General features: G+C 31.0%; 1 protein-coding gene across 2 annotated transcripts in view; it reads left to right on the top strand.

The window, feature by feature from the left end:
* Positions 1-10,208, top strand: part of LOC115877459 (E3 ubiquitin-protein ligase SIAH1-like) — a 31,511-nt gene extending 21,303 nt beyond the window's left edge. For both annotated transcript variants that reach the window (XM_030893614.1, XM_030893613.1), the window contains exons 5-6: positions 5,697-5,895; positions 10,014-10,208. In XM_030893614.1, coding sequence (XP_030749474.1) covers positions 5,697-5,895; positions 10,014-10,152 — 338 coding nt within the window. In that variant the 3' untranslated portion in view covers positions 10,153-10,208. The remainder of the gene's footprint in view (positions 1-5,696; positions 5,896-10,013) is intronic.
* Positions 10,209-16,406: the final 6,198 nt, after the last annotated feature.

Here is a 16,406-nt window from a genome sequence, read left to right as displayed (position 1 = left end):
GGTTTGTGACGAGGACAGTCGCATCACTGCGCTGTAGACATATTTTTATTTTTAGCGTTTAGCTTTGGTGTCAGATTTATCTGTAAAGCTCGACCAATACACACATTAAATAATTGAAATTGAATTTAATTATTTGAATAAATTTACTGAGAATTTTAATTTATTATAGGAGATCTCACTGACTTTTTTAAATAAAAACGTTTTACAATATTTTAAAGGAATGCGTTCAAGAACAGTTAACCTAATAGGACTGCTCATTCAGTCAAAAGTGTCCGCCAGGTGCATGCGAAAACTACTCGCTTTGTGACGTCATTGTAGCCCTTGTCATAGTTATTAGTCCTTATCCGGCAACCAATAATACACACACGTGCATTATTGGTTACCGAATGCAAACCGTTCATTATTTAGTTTATTTATTTAAACACCTTATATGTATGCAGTAAAGAAAATTAACTATATAAATCGTATTAAATTTTTTTACTCGGATAATGCATTTTTAAGAACAGCAGGTCCCAGCATCACCTTTTGCAAGCATTCTTTTTAGAATACTTCCATATTTTGCTTTAAAATAATTAATAAAAAAAAATCGTGGGCACTTTGTCACAATCCACAACACAAAATGAACGTATTTATACACTCTATAGTTCTAAAAACTTTAAAGACACCTTTTTCACATTTAAAATTGACAAAATAACTAACTCGAAATTTCTCAGCTGTTATTTTTGTAAGTTTACCATACGCAACTAATAATACACACTATCATGACAAGGTCACGAAGGCTTTGACAAGGGCTACAATGACATCACAACTGTCAGCTGAAGCGCGGGAAGATGCGAACGTACGTCTTATGAGGATGAGCAATCCTATTAGTTTAACGTTCTTGGGATGCGTTCAATGGAAGCTTTGCTGCTGGTTACTGGTTATGACTCTATTTATGGTTAGCGTAACCAAGACGATATAAGCTTATATTAATTCAGCAACAAATAAACTAATTTTCGCCCTCGGTTGTGTTTATAAAAAATAATCAACTGAAATTGTCATTTTTCAAAAATACATCCCGATAAAGTTTAATTGTTAATAACTCAAATTTTTTAATAATACACGCTCTGAACTTTATTTTATTTTGTTATGCATGAATCGGAAAAATCCTGTTTAATCTCTCACTATATTTTTTACAATCGAACAGGATATGTGTTTGTTTAATAAAATTTACTTAACGCGAATAAAGCGAAACATATATAGGTCCCTTCCATAATTAATCTGTTTCAATTTTAACTAAAGCCGTCAGTAAATCTCCCGCTTCGAACAGCATAAATCAAATTATTGTATCAGTTTTAATTAAAGTTCAATTAAAACAAACGCTATTTCATATTGTTTTTGGATTACTACATATCCCATCAAAAACATAAAATGTAAAAAAAAAAAAATTCGTAAAGGTCCCCACAGACGCTCAGTTTTATCACTCAGGCTTAAGGATGTTCAGAATACATCGATGCATAGAAAACTAGGCAAAGAAAACGCTGGGTGCTAGCCTACCAAGGGATAGAAGGTACCTAATGAAAAAGATAACGATCTAGCTAGAAAAGGAGCGAACACTCCCAATAACCGTTCTGCTTCCCAAGTGAAACCAACTTAAAACAGAACTGTAGAACCTGGAACACTTCATCCGTAACTTGGAATGGAAATCTTCCAACGGTCTAAGACACTCGAAGAAATTTTACCAAAAGAGAAAAATCGGAGATTTTCCTTGATTTAAGTAAGGACATTTTTAAGACCCTTTCTTTTCAATAATCATCTCAGTAGATTGAAGCAAAATCAGAAACCATAATTTACCAGAATACCATAATACCAGTTGTATAAATATCTAATAATTAAGATATTAATAACAGTGAACACGAAATGATGATTCAGTGAAATTATGGTAGTCTCTGGAAAAAAGTTGTTTTTCGCGTAATAGTATAAACGTCAAATTGTTATTAGATCAACATTTTGATAGTCTTAGCAGCGTATTTTTATCTTTTAATTGCTTTTTTAAAATGCCTTTATTATTTGAAGTTGTTCAAGTTGTTGATTTCGTCGATTTTAAAATAATCTAACTGTTTCTATCTTATTTTTTTGTTAGAATGGGCATTATCAAGAGGGCTACTGATACCGTGTTGTAAAAATAAGGTAATTAAGGGCTTATTTTTTGGTATTTATTATAATTTTGCTAATATCTTCCGTTTGAAAGAAGATATCAAGATGCGGTTGTCGCTGACTTTTTAAGCTTTTACTACTCTTTACTATCAGCTAAAATTACATATACTATTGCATTTAATTTTTTTGAAAAAACGCGCTATGTGTGTTAAATTGTAAAGCAACGCCCCCTAGCGTCTTCGTTCAAAAGCTTATTATTATTGTTTATATGGTGCAATATAGAGTAAGAAAGGCTCTTTGAAACGAGCCCTCGCTTGTTGGATTCCGATCATCCAGGCCAGAGTTATTAATATTTAAATAAAAACAGATCTAACCTTCCCCCACCACTTTATTTTGGTAGATAGGGGAAAATGGCTCTATCTAAAATATTCAAAATTTACTGAAGATTATGAAGCTATTACTTATAGTACACCTTATCTAGGCAAAATTGTGTAAAAACTCCATTTTCTTATTTTTTGTTGCAGTTGCGCCACCTAGCGGTCCTTCTACAAACTTGAAAATAATTTCCAGCAATTTCTCATAGCCTCTTTAGTTACAAATATTTTTTTCTGCAGCCCCTACGGCTAATACTTTCCGAGATACAGCCGAGAGCTATTCTGAGTGGGACACCCGGTACGTTTGCACATCGTTTAGGGTAGTTAGTATCTTTTTATACTCATATGCGGAGTGTCAGTCTGCGCGCGACCGTTTGTGACACTATTTTTACACCAATAATTTTATAATGTCGAACAAGGTAAGTTATTTTACTGATTTGTTTTAATTAAATATGAGGAAATTGTGATAAAAAAAGTGAATAATCTGCTATTTAATAAAAAAGTGACTTTTTTATTAAATAAGTATTATTTTTGTACTCTACAAGAAATATTCCAACAGCTCATACAAGACTGTTTGAACGAAGATGACGAATTAAGTACTGAACATGACGATGAAAAAAAAGAACGAGAAGTGGATATTATAGAAAGGCAAGGGCCGAAAATAAATTCTTATACTGAAAAATAAATTTCAGATTCTGAAGCACTGTACTTTATATACAGTGTTACCAGAGGATCGGCACTACAGAATTGTGATAAGCGGAAAAACAGACCAACTCGTTACTCTTTGTACAGTGTTACAATTTCGTATGATTTGAGTACACACAAATATTCTGTAATAACTGTTATACGGATTGACTTTTTCATTATTATTAATTATTTTTGTTTTTGAATAATATTTATTAATTTATGTTATATACAGGGTGGGCCACTGAAAACTTACAATGGCTATAATTTTTAAACCAAAAAAGATATCAAAAAAATAAAAAATACAGTTTCTATAATATCGAGGGGGAATACATATGACGTATTTTTTGAACCACTCCGACTTACCCCTAAGGCGGCACCACTACTCACTTGAGAATCTTAAATGGCAACACCCCACTTGTGGCGCCTTTTTGGAAAGTCCATGAAAAATGCTAAACGATGATCATAAAGTTTTTAGGGTGAAATTGAAAAAACTACCCCTTACACAAAAAATTAGGAGGACATTAATGAGAAAAGTAAATTTTTCACCATAAGTTACAAATTGGGACCCAGCTAAATGAGGTTTTTTTCAAACTACCCCGACCCACGCCTAGGTGCCACCCCCTCACTTCTAACCTCAAGATAGCGAAACCCCACTTGTGACACCTCTTTGGAAAGCATATAAAAAATGCTGAACGACTGTCATAAAAAAGAACGAAAAAAATAGAGCCTAAAAATAAAACAAAAATGTCAAAACGTGTCAAAATCAATAGAATGAATTATTTTTGTATCATATCGTGTAAGGGTAGTTTTTCAATTTCACCCTAAAAACTTTATGATCATCATTTAGCATTTTTCATGAGCTTTCCAAAAAGACGCCACAAGTGGGGTGTTGCCATTTAAGATTTTCAAGTGAGTAGGGGTGCCTCCTAAGGAGTAGGTCAGGGTGGTTCAAAAAATACGTCATATGTATTCCCCCTCGATATTATAGAAACGGTATTTTTTATTTTTTTGATATCTTTTTTGGTTTAAGAATTATAGCTATTGTAAATTTTCAGTGGCCCACCCTGTATTTTATGTTTATGTTTGTTATTTGTAATGAAGCAAGTCAATAAATAATTGTTATTTTGATTATCATATTATTTTATGTCTTGAGATGAACCGCCTATTTAAAAATAGGCATATTTCTTTAAATTCAAAATATTCATTTTTAAGACACTCTGTATACATAAATAAAATTATTGATTTTTAAAATATTATTCACAAACTAGAGAGAGGGAAATCAGGCGACGACCAGAGAGGATAGTTGTTAGATAATAGCTTCTAGACTACCATTTGAGACGCATTGATATTATTTTGGTTCTTGAGTTCTGTGACAAACAATGTTATTAAAGGTAAAGTAAATGTTTTCTCATTATTTAACTAATGTTAACTAAATCATATTATTTTGTTTTCTTGTTGCAATTCTGTTTTAAAACTTTTCCTTATTCATTTGATCTGACAAAGACAATATATAACATGTGTATGCGTTTAATAGAATCTATTTATGCTGTAAATAATTTCAGTTTAAAAGTAATCTAAATAAAATCGTTTACTGTTCCTTCGTGCCGATGTTTGTGGTTTGTGAGAACAAGGGCCTTGTTGAGTGTACTAACATTTTTTGTCCGTGCATGGACGATATAGTATCTTAGCTCGCAAAAGAGCAACCAGAAACAATAAATATAATAAATTATGATCTAAATATATTTGCACCAGAACTTCAACTTTAGCGTCGATCTCCGCAACCAGGGACTTCGTACCTACGGGTGGGGACCCGTTAAACTAACTTTCTTCAGTTTTGAACGATGTAAATGTGGCACGTTTTGAATTTATTAAGCTATAAACCTAGGTATGAGGACAGTTTCAATATTATTGTTATTCCTCTTTTATTAAAGTTCAGGACAGCATAGTTAGATTCTCTGGAATAGTGATCATGGTTTTCTCTGCCGTGCTCTTTTACATGTGAATTCCAATTATTAAAATTTACCAAAATCCAAACCAAACCAATTGTTTCATTTAATAAAATAAGTAGGGCTATTTACAAATTTAGCGTTTTATTTACATAACCTATTCTCCTCAAATTTCCCAAAATATTGCTTCTGTCGAGGCGCATCCGAGGTAATCTCAATAAAAAAATATTTAACACAACGTAGGTTCCTTTCTTTCATTTAAATTTCTTGTTATACAGTTGGCCAAAATATTACCTCTTTAACTTTGTTGACGAATTTGGGTTGTTAAACTACAGTCTTTACACCACTAGACTTAAGACCTCTTGAATTTAGCATGCGGACTGACAGTCCGCGTGCGACCCCTTTCATGTAACAAATAAAGCGCGACCTCCGAAAGGTTAAAATACTTTATATTTTACTATGTCGTATTACTTTTACTTTCATTCTCTATTTAATTAACTTCTAAAAAAAAGAAATAATACTTTTTATTAAGCAATAATCATTTTTATTGCAGGAATCACAAAGTGGGCGATATATTTTATGGGAACAAAGGAAATGGCAGAAAAATTTACATACAAGATTGAATTTACCGGAATCTCTAACTCTGAGTACTCCAATACGGCCAAAAACATCGTATGGAAGTCACCTTGCAGCGTTCTGCCTGATGTAGAATCTGTTAAATTTGTAGGAAACGATTACCTCATGGTGCATAGGTAAGGAAATACCAATTTATAGAGGATAACCACTGATCTGGGAGCTCTCGATATTAGCGTTGATTGAAAGAATTGGAAAAATACGCTACCTAATGTGTAAATTCAGCGACAGTGTTGCCTTATCAAAATGTGTAATAGGTATCTGTAATAATGTTTGACGAAAATATTTTTTCGGATGAAAAATCCGCGTTTATGTATTGAAAATTTATTACTGTTAAACATAGAATAAACCTAACCTAACAGAAATAAAAATTATTTTATGGTTACTGAATATTTCGTATGATCGAAAAAAGTCGTTTAGTTGGCTTGGAAATCACTGCTATTGACATTTACCATAACATTTTACATATGAAATAACGCGATCTCCATTTCCAAGCCAACTCTGACGTCGTTCTTTGTTTAATCCTATAGTATTATATTAAATTTTTTAATGATAAAAAAAAACATATTATTAACGTCTTGTATTATTATTAACGTACTGTATCCAAAATCCGTAAATCTACGGATTAATCCGCGTGTAATTCTGGTAACACTATCTCCGGCAAACACCCACTCTGTCGACTGAAAGCAGAACTACGCTACAGTATTCTTTATGCGCTGCACTGTAAACGACATCAGCGCGCAGTGGCGCAGAGCAAAACTAAATCTCGGACAGGCTGACTAGCGGCGAAGGTATCGCCAGGTACATTTCGGACACTCCACTATGTTATTACTTTTCTATTTGCGTTTTAAACTGCAATCATTTTGTAAAATATTCGTGGACTATGGGGAGAATATTAAAAAACTTTTCTTTTATACTGTCTGACTTGGTAATTGCAACATCCAGTATACGCATACCTGTATTTATAATGTTTAGTTGGTTGACTGCCTCGATGAAGTCTAGTAAACGATAACATTTTCATCCCAGTCTGTTTACGTGTAGTAGAAGGAAAAGAGTAGTTGCACTTTCCCAAATATTTTCTGCCAGTTTATACAATCTGTCGAATATCGGCAGATTGCAAAGCGTTTCAGTTGAGTTCCGTCCGTTGACCTGCGAGGTTCGAGCGTTGCGTCCCAGCACAGAGACGGATTGACAAAAAATGAGTGTCTTACTGTGTGCTGCTATTGGTTGTAGTAATAATTCAGAAAATTTTCCTTTGAGTTTTTTTTTGAGAGTAATTTGTGATCATGTTTGTTTTCAGGTTAATTTTCTCATGACTGATTACCACATAATAATTTGATATTATTTTCATTTAAACTTAAATTTTTTATCGATTTTACTTTTGACAACCATCCCTTGCTTGCTGTTTAACGAACTGCACCATCATTGAACAAAAATTTGTTAGTACCGAAAGTACCAAAAAACGTGGAAATTCAAGTTCCTTAGAGGCATGGTACCGAGATTACCGGTTCCAAAAAACAGTTCCTGTTCCGGAAACGCTATAACGTACCATAACCGTGAATCGCCCTATATAGGGTGAGTCTTAAATAAGTGCAAATATTTTTAGTGTATCTACGGGACTTGGTAACAATAACTAAAAATTATTCTTTTATTACGTGAGAAAGTAGCGATGCAATTTCTCATTGTTCTTGCTTAAAGAAGTTTAAATATGTTATTTTATTATTTAGTACAATGTGTTGTTCAATGTATTAGGTATCGAAGGAAAATCACCTAACCAATATATTACTACAAAACAAACACATTAATGTTAAAATTAAACTTGTTTTAAATTAAAAAAAGTTGTAGAAAATCTTTGAAATAGATAATAATATAAAAATTTGTCATTATATATTTTTTCCGCATTTCTTCCCATCAGAAGATTTTCAGAAGAATTGTTACTGACACGAAATGTGAAAATATTCTGTTTTCAAGTAAATTTACTCGATGATCAATTTTTTTTATTTTATTTTATTGTGAACTCATATTTTCCTAAATACATCTCTGTGAAACTATGGCGAGTGCCACGACTATACTTTGCCTAGTTATAGACAACGACTATACAGCTACGTCAGTGGTCACCGGACACAAGAACAAGGTCATATAAAGTGGCAGAAAAAGAACAAAGGATTTAAAAAGGAGTAAAGCTACTAGTTTCCTTATACTATGACCAGACTTTATTTATTTCGAAAAAAAAACAGGTTTTATTTTTTTTTGAGATTAAAAATTAATTATAACAGTAAGTTGACTCCACCAAGTTAATTACTTTGAAAAACTCATTAGCTTTCACTAAATGAAAAATAGATATTTTTAAAAATCGACTTTGATTAGCATTTCCACATTATTCAACTTTTTGAAAGGTCTTTTAATATGATTTTTTAATGATTGCCTTAAACGTAATATGAAAATTGAATTCTTGTCAAATCAGATTTTAATGAAAAATTTATATACTTTTTTTTATATAAAGGGACTCATTATGTCACGGAAAATTTTCGTTGTGAAATTATAATAAAAATATTTTTTAAATTTAATAGCGAATACTTATTACCAAATAATTTTTATGCTATAAGGTATTAAAAAAACAAACTGGCTAAATTACCCTCAAAACCTAATAGTTGTTGAAAAAATTATCATATTTTCAAAGTTATGAACTGGAGCTCTATCTTGATGAAAGTATAATTCACGTAAATTAGCTAAGGGAATATCCTCTAAAAGTTATTTTAAGATAGCTTCTAAGATTTACAAATAGCGGTAGGGTGTTAAGTTTACCTGATATACCGGGTGCGTCTCAAAAGTGGCTCACTCCTATAACTTTTTATTTTTTCAGATAAAAAAACGAGATTTGGTATGTTAGTATTTGACATAAATTAGGACTGATTGACGTGTTTAATTCTTGTTGGTTACTTTCTTTTTACCGGAAATTACTACAACTTTTGATTTTTAAATGACACTTTCTGAATTTTTTTTCTTTATACGATAGAAAATGACACTCTGAATAGAATGACATATCATATGTCAACTTTTGATATTTTTGCATCTGGTTTATTTGAAATTGTAACATGCGTTTCATAATGACAATTTGACTCGAAATACCAAGTGTGTAGTACCAATTTTTTTGTAAGAAATGCTTTTTCCAAATATGCTAATGGGCCACCCCTGTTCCATTTGAAAAAATGAAATATGATTAAAAATACGAGTTGCTCACCTTTTAAACGGCCAGAACAAAACACGAAAAACATTAGACGATCAAATCTATTTTTCCAAGGCTCCTTGATTAAAAATTAGTGTTTTTTACACAGCCATGGCACTCTAGGTTTAAACTTAAAATACAAAAATATTAAAAAAAATTTAAAAAATTATATTTAGATATTAAATATATATTTTATATTAAATATTAAATCTTTTTTAAAGCAAAAATTTCAAAACCTGACATATGATATGTTATTCTATTCATTGAGTAATTTTCTATCGAATAAAGTAAAAATATAAAAATATACCAAAGATGCCATTTAAAAATCAAAAGTGGTAGCCATTTCCGGTGAAACAGGAAGTGACTAAAAACAATTGAATACGTCAATCAATCCTAATTTATGTAATATACTGCGTATCAATTCTCGTTTTTGTATCTTGAAAAGTAAAAAAAATATAGGGGTGAGCCACTTTTGAGACGCACCCGGTATAAAGAATATATTAGGGGCTCCCACAATAAGACAAGATACAGATGGCAGTATATACTTTTAATAATTCTTTTCTTTCTTTTATTATCAATCGGCCTGCTAATAAAAAATGATCTTTTAATGGACTCGTGGAGGATTTTTGCTACAACTTAACCAACAGAGGTACGGGGGATGTCCCAAATTGCAAAATTTTCAAAAAGTCGCTACATGCAGTTCCGAAACAAAGATACCTATAAAAATTTTGTTTACAGCATTTTTCGTTTTACAAAAGAGTAGGAGAGGTTTATGCAAACCGCATTCTTCTATCTTCACTAACAACGGAGATACCGTATGATTTTAACCAAAATGGAACACCCTGTACATGCTTCCCCACCAGTAAAAGGCCATATGTAACCTTTTTTCTTATTAGCATCTACATTTCACAATACAATATGTCCCCAAAACACATAGCATCTTCGGTTCCCCTACTATAATGTTATGTTATTTCACTGTTACAACTTATTTCAAGTACTGTTCATTTGCAGGGATCTACTAAACACGTTTTGTGATGAAAATGGTGATTTAAATTATACCACCTTCATCTACAAGTCTGAGTCATTGAAGAAACATAGGAAGGCTAGCGAACCAGAACTCGAGAGGGTGATGAAAAATATTAAATTTTGAGATTTTATTATTTTTTTCTATTTTTATAAAATATGTATTATTCATTCGCAATAAAGTTTTTTTTCTATAATCTGAAATGTGAGCTTATGGGGTTCTTTTGATATTAAAATTGTAGAGGCCGTTTAACGCCAATTAAAAGTAGTGTCTTGTTTTTTGATGATTTCGATTTCCTTGATGAGATAAACGCAATTTTATTAATCACAATTAATTTGCTTTGATTCAAATTTAAAAGCAACCTTTAAAACTCAAATAACATCCTTAACTTGCTAAAGTTTTAAACAAGTACTCATTAATTCCTTATCAAACAATATGAAAAAAAGTTCCTATACATATAGTTATATATAATATAAGTGGTAAAAGTGGTATTTTATTTTGTGAGAAGGGAAGCTTCCTAGAAAGGAATTATCCCTTCGAACAAAATAAAATCACTTTTAGTACACATATCAAACACTATTTTTTCTACAAACAAGTTTATGCTCGTATACAGGGTGTGTCAAAACAAATGCGAAAAACTTCAGGGAGTGATTCCTTGTTCAAAATAAAGGGTAGTTTGCTTCATAAACGTTGGGTCAAAAGTCAACCATTAGGGAGATATTGCGGTACAAAGATGGCGGAAAAATAAAGTTTTTATTTTTTATCTTGAAAACGAAAAGAGATAGACTAATAAAATTTTATGGAAGCATTACTGTTATGAAAACACACTTTCTGGTAATTTTTTCACTTTTTTAAAATGAGTCGAAGGGGTTGAAATAAACTACCCCTATCATTCTTGTTAACGAAATTTAAAGAAAAATCTTATGAAACACATGCAAAAAATTGGATAAATTAATTTGGATAGTTTAGTTTGTTTAGAAACTTTTTTATCTCTTGTATTTTTTTGATAAAACTCATCGATTTGAAATTAAAAAATAAAATGTAAAGCATTACATGTCAGGACAAAAAACATTTTCTGATAAAGAATCTAGTGGGCTGCTGTAATTTTTTTAGGAAAAAATCTAGTCGGCCGCTGTTACTTTTTAGGATGTTCCTAATATTATTTTATTTGACATTACTCTACTGCAATACGTTATTATATAGATGATTATTATTATCGTTATTATCACTAGATTCTTAATCTAAAAATGTTTTTTGTCCTGACATGTAATGCTTTACATTTCATTTTTTAATTTCCAATCGCTGAGTTTTATCAAAAAAACACAAGAGGTAAAAAAGTTTCTAAACAAACTAGACTATCCAAATTAAAGCATTTGCATGTGTTTGATAAGAGTTTTCTTTAAATTTCGTTAACAAGAATGACAGGGGTAGTTTATTTCAACCCCTTCCACTCATTTTAAAAAAGTAAAAAAAATACCTGAAAGTGTGTTTTCCTAACAGTAATGCTTCCATAAAATTTCATTAGTCTATCTCTTTTCGTTTTCAAGATAAAAAATAAAAACATTATTTTTCCGCCATCTATGTACCGCGATATCTCCCTAATGGTTGACTTTTGACCCAACGTTTATAAAGCAAACTACCCTTTATTTTGAACAAGGAATCACCCCCTAAAGTTTTTCGCATTTGTTTTGAAACACCCTGTATATCAAGGTATTATTACTTTTTACGTTAATGAATAATTCATAATATGTCATTCTGAAATCAAATTAATTATGAAGTTTGTGGTTGTTAGGGTAACAGTTATTGCTTCAGTATTAAAAGTAAATCACGTGACTTACTTTTAGCACCAGTGCTAAAAGTAAATGACTTTTGCCATCAGTGACATAATGTCACATTTTAGGTATTGACAGCATACGTTAAAAATTTCATTTTTACTGACGTTTGTAGAAAAAATATACTAGGGGTATGGAAATGCATAGTTTTAACATTACAGGATGTTAAAACTTTTTAAAATTAGGTCTTACATTCCATTATTTTTTATTTGAATTCGCTATAGGTGTAACTAATAATAATAATATTTAGTAATAAATTAGATAAAATAAATAATTTATTAATTTGATTTTAATTTTATTAATTGTGATTAGATACAACTTTTAAATGGAATTAAACCGCATGCCTATACAATTTTACTATCAAAAAAAAAGTCACTGGCGCACATGTTTTTTTTTCGACAAATATTCCTGTGATAACCCATATGCACGTCCCTGATGAATCTATGTACACTTTTTTAGCATTAAAATATGTAGCACTTACTATAGTAATTTTTACCATCAAAATTTAATGGAAAACCAAATCAAAATTTGGAAGAACAAAACTTCACCCTGTATTGTTTTGTCCTCGGTTTTGTCTTTCGCTTGTGCCATATTTAAACATATTTTTTCTACGACTAGCCTCGAAAATGCAGTTTGACACACGGAAAACTCGATCTGACATTGGCGTTTTGCAAACTGTCCTGTGCTAAGGATTTAGCGCACGACATGTGTCAATTTTAACATTTTTAACCTCCAATGCTTAGCTGAAACCTGGCTGAAACGCCAAACGCAACGCAGCCGTCAGAAAAGTGCCATCATTATATCGCAAATTATTCCACAAAACTGGCAAAAACTGAATGAGTCTGCTGCTAATTTGTAGTCGTAGAAAAAATTGCGTAAAAAAGTCGTTCGAAAACTTCTTTGTACACTCGTTCGACTTCTGGCTCTTGCCTGCGGCTCGAGCCAACAAACTGTCGAACTCGTGTGCAAAACGACGTTTTCGAAACTCGTTGTTTAATATACTATTTTTGTGAAAGCCTTTCGAAATTGACAGTTTTTGATATTTATTTGAGATTCGAAATGACATTCTTTTAGGCACTAGTGTCTAAAAGTGACACTTGTTTAGGCACTAGTGCCTAAAAGTGAAAAATGAAACGTTAGAAACAATGAAAATATTTATTTATTATATATATATAATCTATAAAACTATAATTATATAAACTAAATATATATAATCATTAAAACAACTTTAGCTAACAGGAATTCTTTGTCATGGGCTTCTTTCATAAAGCGTTCTATTTCCAGTTTTGTAAATATTTTTGATTTCTTTGCGCTTCCGGAAGCTTTTCTTTTTAAAAATGCAATAAGGTTTGTGAATTTGCTAATATCTACGTTTCTGTTCGGGTAAATCATGGTGCGGAGCATCGAATATTTACTCCACCGAATTTACGGCTTTAAGGTAGTGGATAATTTCAGGAAATTGGCTAGAAATACCCTTTCTGTGAAATTCTTAACATGTTTTTCTTTGATCCAGGTTTCAAAGTTGTTGTAGGTGGTCTCGTATAAGTATTTTGACTTCTCGGGCACTAACGTGGGTAGCGCAGGTTCAACAGCTTGTTGAATATCCAAAGACTCGTCAGCATCACCCATTTTTTCACAAAACTTTGTAGAAAATACGGCGACGTTTAAACCTGACAGAACTTTGACATTAAACAATGCATAAACAATGCCTTAGAAACCGATTACCAGAACATTTTAAATAATAATAAATAATACAAACAGAACAAAAATAAATAATAATAATAATAGCATGAAAATCTCAAATTATCCGCTTTCACAATTTTTTTTATGAAATTCGTTGCAAAAAGAGTGTTTTAAGCATTCGATGCATTGTGAAGACAATTTTGCGTCCCGTTCTTAAAACACATTCATTTCGCAACTTGTAACATAAATAGCTATTATTTGACCAAATCAATTTGGTTTTGTAATGTAACTTCTTTCTGGGTAATTAATTAATAAAATATTCCTGGATGTTATAATGTAAAATTACATTTATTCACAGTTTATTTACATAATATATCATAAAATTATAAGGTAACGTATTCATGGCGATGGAGCGTAGACGTTTATGGATTTGTACGTAAAGGCACCTGCTCCATCTTTCTAAAATATTTTCAGCATTACAGTGTTGCCGCATCATTCTAAAAGTTGTAGCACCTTTCTTATTTTAAATGGCACACCCAGTATATTATTATATTTTTGAAAACTACTTTCATATCTCATAATTTTTCTATTATACTAATCTACACCTATCTCTAATAGTTTTTGATATAAAAAATAAAATACGTGTAAAATTGAAAAAGACATGATCGTGAATAAGTATTGGTAAAATCATAAATTATACATTTTTAAAGTTGAAATTTGGGTTATAAGTTAACGAAAGTCGATTTATTCGATCTGTCTAAATAAACCGACTGGATATTACCACCACCCCCTCTTTTTAAGGCCATTCAACCTTTCCCAATATGGTGGAGATAGAAGTTCTTTTTTAAACCCTGTTTTATTTCCAAATAGACATTTTTCACACAAATGTCAGGTTAGATTACGTAATATTTCACTAATTTCACTAATTTTTTAATATACAGGGAGTCTAAAGTTCTCCACATAAGTATGGAATTTTTTGTATTATTACTTTTATGAAAACATCAGTTAGTTACTTTTTATAAAAAGGTCTGCTTTCTCAGAAAATAGGCAGTGCTAAAATATTCAAACTTGAGGTAGCATATATAGGGTGTTCAAAATCATCGGAAAAAGGAATAATCAGAAATATATGACAGAAAATAGCAATATAAACTAAATATTCAATTGCAAACACTTACCTACCATAGTTTAGAATTTACTGAACGTTTGATAAATATATACTATTATGGACAGTTTAGGGATCAGGGACAGACAAAATTAGGGTTCTGTAGAAATGCCTATTTTGTAAATCAATATGCTTTTTTAAAGTGGTATTATGGATAATCGAGTGGAGAATATAATACATTTGCACATACCTTTTTTTAGCCTCGGTACCTTTAAAGGTACATCTAATGCTTCACTTGTTATGTCATAAAATTTTGTACTCCCTTCAATTTCTTCGTCTCGAAAATGTAATTCACATATCTATATTTAATCATAATTTAAGTTTGATGGCCTTTTTGAGGCATATTTAATGCACTTCTTACCCGAGAATACTAGTAGGAGTGAAATTATCTCTTTTAATAGCTGTCAACAATTTTTTACGAAGCTCGTAATTTTTGGGGAATATAAAAGCAGAAACCTTGGGACCCCTTCTATAATTCCCGTGACAATTTGGAACAGAGCATGTAAAAGGCATGCTACAATAAAATGTTAACTCTTTAATACCTATCTTTTGATTATTGTAAGTAACCCTTATAAAGTATTATGCAGACTGGCGGTGAAGGGTTTTTACTCATTTAGGTGTAATATCTTGATAAATACTTCTAGTTCTTACCTTAAAATAATTAATAATACAGGAGTACGACAAGCACAAAAGTTTGAAGTTCCCTATATGGAATGTCTGGTTTGGATTTTTATTACACTCTTATTTTATCACAATTTTCTGATCACAACATGCACTGAACGCTAGGAACAAAACAAACATGTTGCAGAAGCACAACAAACTAGAGATAATTACGGAACGAGAAACCACTGCCGCCTTTTCATGTTAAAGGTAAACAATTTAAAAATGCACTGCCTTCGCCGCCATATTTGCCTTGCGCATATCATGTTGATTGACCTTAAGTGGAGGGGGTGGTGATATTACACAGGGAGAGCAGAAATACTATTTATTTCCGTTTGTTATAAAATTGCTCAAATCTTTGTTATTTTAAATTCATTTCTATGTATATTATTTAGAAAATCAAAAGACTAATAAAATTGCTTTTCAACGATATATTTTCATGTTCCTATACTTAAACCTTCCGGTTTCTTAAGTAGAGCTATTTAAAAATAAATAATTCTATTATTATAGTTTCATTTCAAGAATTTGGTTACCATGACAATTTTAGAAATTTAGCACGTTAACTCGTAATTGATACTTATAAAGCTTGAATATTTGTCATGGTAACGATTTTCGATGTCTAAACGAAACAATTATAATAGAATTATTATCTTTTAAATGGCTTTACTGAAAAAAAATAGAAGGTTTAGGTATACGAACATGATATATCGTTAAAAAGCAATTTTATTTTGGTTTCGATTTTTTAAATAATATATATAGGCTTGAATTTAAAATAACAATAATTTTTTAATAAGATTTTATGACAAACGGAAATAATTATTTTTTCTGACCTCCCTGTTTGATATCCATCAGTTGATTTAGACAGGTCGAATATGTCGACTTTCCTTAACCTACAAAACAAATTTAAGCTTTCAAAAGGCAGAATTTATGATTTTACCAATGCTTATTTAAGATCATGTTTTATCAATTTTACATGTTTTATTTTTTATCTCGAAGATTAGAGATTGGTATAGGTTAGTATAACCGAAAAATTTTGAGAAATG

This window comes from Sitophilus oryzae, unplaced genomic scaffold (assembly GCF_002938485.1).
Source record: "Sitophilus oryzae breed Bouriz unplaced genomic scaffold, Soryzae_2.0 scaffold_1494_pilon_pilon, whole genome shotgun sequence".
Lineage (NCBI taxonomy): Eukaryota > Metazoa > Arthropoda > Insecta > Coleoptera > Curculionidae > Sitophilus > Sitophilus oryzae.
The sequence above is the reverse complement of the archived record's forward strand: the minus strand, read 5'-3'. Positions and strand labels throughout refer to the sequence as shown.